Source organism: Oryza brachyantha, chromosome 2, assembly GCF_000231095.2.
Source record: "Oryza brachyantha chromosome 2, ObraRS2, whole genome shotgun sequence".
NCBI classification, from domain to species: domain Eukaryota; kingdom Viridiplantae; phylum Streptophyta; class Magnoliopsida; order Poales; family Poaceae; genus Oryza; species Oryza brachyantha.
The window spans coordinates 26922991-26927522 of record NC_023164.2 but is presented as its reverse complement, the minus strand read 5'-3'; the positions used below and the strand labels follow the sequence as shown (position 1 = coordinate 26927522).

General features: G+C 47.3%; 1 protein-coding gene across 1 annotated transcript; it reads left to right on the top strand.

Moving 5' to 3' along the window:
• The first annotated feature begins 314 nt into the window (after positions 1–314).
• Positions 315–896, top strand: LOC121053451 (zinc finger protein 36-like). The gene has a single exon (XM_040520367.1). The coding sequence runs from the start codon at positions 315–317 to the stop codon at positions 894–896; it is 582 nt and encodes a 193-aa protein (XP_040376301.1).
• The last annotated feature ends 3636 nt before the right edge of the window (positions 897–4532 follow it).

Sequence of the window (4532 nt, the reverse complement as noted above, 5' to 3'; positions counted from 1 at the left end):
ATCAGAGAGAAAATTCATAAAAACAACTGCTGCGGCCGGCAGAATGACCAAGAGAAACATATGATAATGCCAGCGTCCACATCAACGCGCGGTAATCTCTAGCGCAGTGGTCATGGCAGCTGCACAAAACGCCATTGATTAGTGTAGCACTTGCGTTTCTTTATCTCTAGTTAGCTAGCTTGAGATCGTATATTTCGTTTTCACAAATCGGCTAAGCTAGATCCGATCCCATTAATCAGCTCACTGATGAATGAATCGTCGAGGAGTAGCTGATCGAGCTCAGTCATAGCAGTAAAACCCTAGCTTATTAGCAAATGAGCCAAGAAACCAGCAAGGACGAGCTGCTCGGTGGAAGGTCGCCGGGCGGTGAGCTGGACAAGGCGGAGGTGGAGATGCGTGAGGCCGGCAGCGACGACGACGAGGCCGGGACGAGGCAGCCGTACAACTGCACCTTCTGCAGGAGGGGGTTCCCGACGGCGCAGGCGCTGGGCGGGCACATGAACGTGCACCGGAAGGACAGGGTCGGAAGAGCGACACCGTCGTCGACGACGGCGGCGGCGGCGGCAAGGCGAAGCGTAAGCTACGATACGCTCGTGGGCTTGTTCGGTACTACTGGACAAGCTCGTCCGGCGAGCGGCGGCGAGGAGCAGGCGTCGTCCACGGCGGCCGGCGGCGGGAGGCTGCAGCAGCCTCGTACTGACCGACGGGCGCCGCAAGAGCTGCGGCTGTTTGGCCGTGACGACGACGGCGCCGACGGCCGCGGCGAAGGTGGCGCCAGAGATCGACGAGATCACCACGACTCCCAGGATGGAGATGGCAATGGCGGTCGTGATCGAGGAGAGGATGAATTGGATTTGGAGCTGAGACTTGGTGGCTCAGGCTCATGGTCTAATTGATACTAATCCATTGCATATTGTTCTTTCATCGAATTGAATTGAACGAGTATTTGCTACTTATATTATCACTTCATCACTTCATGCCATTTTTACTAGCTAGCTAGCTAGGCAGCTCTGATCTATATGTAATTCTCTTTTCACCCACAAATAAACTTGCGAACGAATAGGCCTTTTTTGGTTCAAATTTAGCACCGATCGAATAATGCGAATATACATTTTTCTCAGGGCTGATGGACATATTTTATCATGGATTTTTTGACGTTGTGTAGTGTAGTTGTCCAATACAAATGGTCATGACTTAAAAATAAATACAAATGGCCATGAAATCAACAAGGTGTGAAATTGCATTAGCACAGATACTATCGGAAACAGTTTTTAGCACACGGGTAGACATTCACCCGTGTGTTTACATGTCATTTAAATAGCCATAAAAATATGAAAATTTTTAATAAGATAGATTAATATGAGTTATATCACTCCACAACACTTTTATATACCAAGATTTTAGATATTTAATCACGAATACAATTTATGTGAGGAGCATAGAAGATACTGTTAGCTAGAATGTGTTTTAACTATAACTACATAGCTACACTTGCACTGTATATTCTCCACATTCTTAAGGAATCAGATGGACTCTGATTTCAGGTAATTGCAAAATGAAAGGTGTGCAACAACCTGAATCAAATTATAGCAAATGTGAAATGTTTTGATCCTCTGTTTGCCTTGTTATTAGGCAGAAATAAGCATCTCTCACCATTTTCCTCCTTAAAATCGTCAGGGTAGAGAAAGTTTGGTTTTCAGAAGATAAACAACAGATGACCTCTGGAACCAATTCATCCTATCTATGAGTCCATCAAGTGGAAGTATATATAGTACTGTGACGCGACTGGTTAGTTCAACCGAATCCTATGTGGGTGTTGACAAGTGTCTGATTTTAGTAGTAATTGCAAGTATTTGGGAATCTCTTTTGGGAATATATATACACGTTGAGACGCAGAGTAGTAGTCGAGTGTGGATGAAAAGGATAGTACTGAAGATTGTTCAGACATTCATGATGGCATCCTAATTGTTTGGAATAGTTGTTGAACCTAATTCGTTTGACAATTATCACTTGTGGCACTAGGCCCATCAATCATCACTGATATCCGCCCATTATGGTTGATTGATGTCACGCACAGAAATTTACACCAAATTTCTGAACAATAGCATTTATTAAATCTCGGTTCAGGAATCAGCTCGAGTACGCATTATGACAAATTAATACACAGTTCCACGACTTAAAAACAAATAAAAACAGTTATCTATCAAAATGCAGCGGAAAAGAAAACAAACTAAACCATCTAATCTTCAGCTTCAGCTGGCGATGACGGCTCCACACCACAGGCATTCTCAACGGCAGACTGAACCTCACTTCAACCTTGGGAATAACCTTCTGACTGGAACTCTGTCACTTGCTCTGGTGGGAGAAAAATTAAGCAAGGCTAAGTACAAACCACCATACTCAACAAGTCACACCCAAGAGAGGAAGAATAATGAATGTAATTGGGTACAAGGATAGGCTAAGGTTAAATTGCATAAAAGCGGCAGATTTAGCAATACGGTAAATAAAATAGACTGAATAAAAAGAAAGTAACATTTAAAATAATCATCCACTGTCCAACGTTACACCACGCTGCAACAGGCCCAAACCACTGTCCAGCGTTACACCACACTGCAACAGGGTCAACCGTCTGCCCAGCGTTACACCACGTTGCGACAGACCCGAACCACTGCCAATGTTACACCACATTACGCAAGGTCAAACCAGTTCCAAATTAATTAAGTTATTTAAAGGTTCACTAATCTCAGTGAACCTGTCAGTTCGCCCAATAACCGCGGGCACGTCTATTCGAATAGTTTTACTCTGCAGAGGTGTACAATTTTACCCACAAGACATGGCTCCTAAGCATGTTACCATGCCCCAACGTATCACCACGATACCTCAGTACGGAAACCATGATAAGACCTTTCAGCTAACCCTCCCTAGATAATCGCACCGCATTTGAGGTTTCACCCCCTCCTTTACACCAAGTCAGGCAGTCCCCTCTTGTGCCTTGGTGAATCCGGAAGCAGCAGAGGCTTTCGTTACACCACAATTGCCCGTCCATACTCCATTACGCTCACCCTTGCCTTGGTACGTCGAATAAGCTAGATTATGAGTCTTATCGTTGCCCATTCTGGCTTGTGGTTAGTACGTGTAAGACTTCCAGGGTTTCCTGAGAACCGGTCCTTAACTGCCATGGGCACGACTCTCAAAACCATGCACCCACAGCCCACCATATATAAGTAATATTTTAGTTGTCATTAATCCACATCGGGAAATTAAATCATGATCACAACCATTGAAGGTCTATCAAAGTCTAATCAATAATTAAATGATAATTGGTAAGCTAGTTGAACTAAGCATGGCTAAGCATTGCCTAAGCCTATTTCTATTCAAATTAACGCAGGGATAACAATGATAATGAGTGAGAATCAACGAATATAAAGTTAAACGCCCAATAGATAAATAAAATAAATAGATTTACATAAAACAATGCACGTTTGAATGTAAAGCGGAGATTTTATAATCATAGGGTCAATATGATCAAAGAAGGGTGTCACTTGCCTTGCTTAGACCAACGAGGAACATCGGCGACGACTTCGAGAACGAACGGCGCTGCGACGGGGTCAAAACCTACGACAAACAAGGCAAAATAAACAAAACAAGCTATGAAACTACTGAAACAGAGAAAGAAATTATTTTTAATGAATTCTTGGTATTTTTCTTGATTTAATGAAACTTGAATGGACCTAAACGGAGACTAGATGAATTAGCTATGAATTTTAGAAGATTAACTGTGTTTTTAAACGAAACAGAAAACCTTACTGAAATATTGCGCAATTAACCAGAGGCATGACGTCAGCAAGGAGAGAGGAAAGCTGACATCCGGGACCCACTAGTCAGTGACTCAAGGAGAGGGGAAAGCGTATGACACGTGGGGTCCATAGGGAAAGAGAGAAAGGGAGAGAAAGCTGTCGGGTAGGGCCCACGGACCAGTGAGAGAGAGGGGGACAGACAGGTGAGGCCCACGGTGGGAGAGAGTGATCGACGGGCCGGGCCCACTTGACAGAGGGAGAGAGCAAAGGAGGGAGGGAAGAGTGCAGGCGCTCGGCCGAACGGCGCGGCAGGCGGCGGGGCGGCGGCTGACGACGTCGGCGCGACAGCAGCGGACGATGGCGACAACCGACGGCGTGACGCGGTTAGGTGGCGGCCGAGGATGGGAGGAGGCACATGGCCGACGGCGGCAACGGCGCACGACGGCGATGGTGAACGGCGCGCGCACGGAGGGGAGGCGGTAAGGGCGAGGGCGTCGGCGATGCGGACGGCATGGCGGCGTGCGGCCAAGCGGAGGCAGCACGAGGCGGTGGGTGGCGGCACACGACGGCGACCAACACGACGACGGTGCCCGCTGATGGGAAGCGGCCACGTGGGATGGCGGGAGTGGCGCGACGACGGCGGAGGCCGGCGGCGTCTCGGCCACGACGGCCGTAGGCCCACGACGCCCGGCGACGGCGAGGGGCGCTCGGCGGCGGCGACAGAAAGAGGAAAAC

What these genes read in the sequence shown, in the direction of transcription:
- LOC121053451 (XM_040520367.1), top strand. Translation starts at nt 315, where the DNA reads ATGAGCCAAGAAACCAGCAAGGACGAGCTGCTCGGTGGAAGGTCGCCG.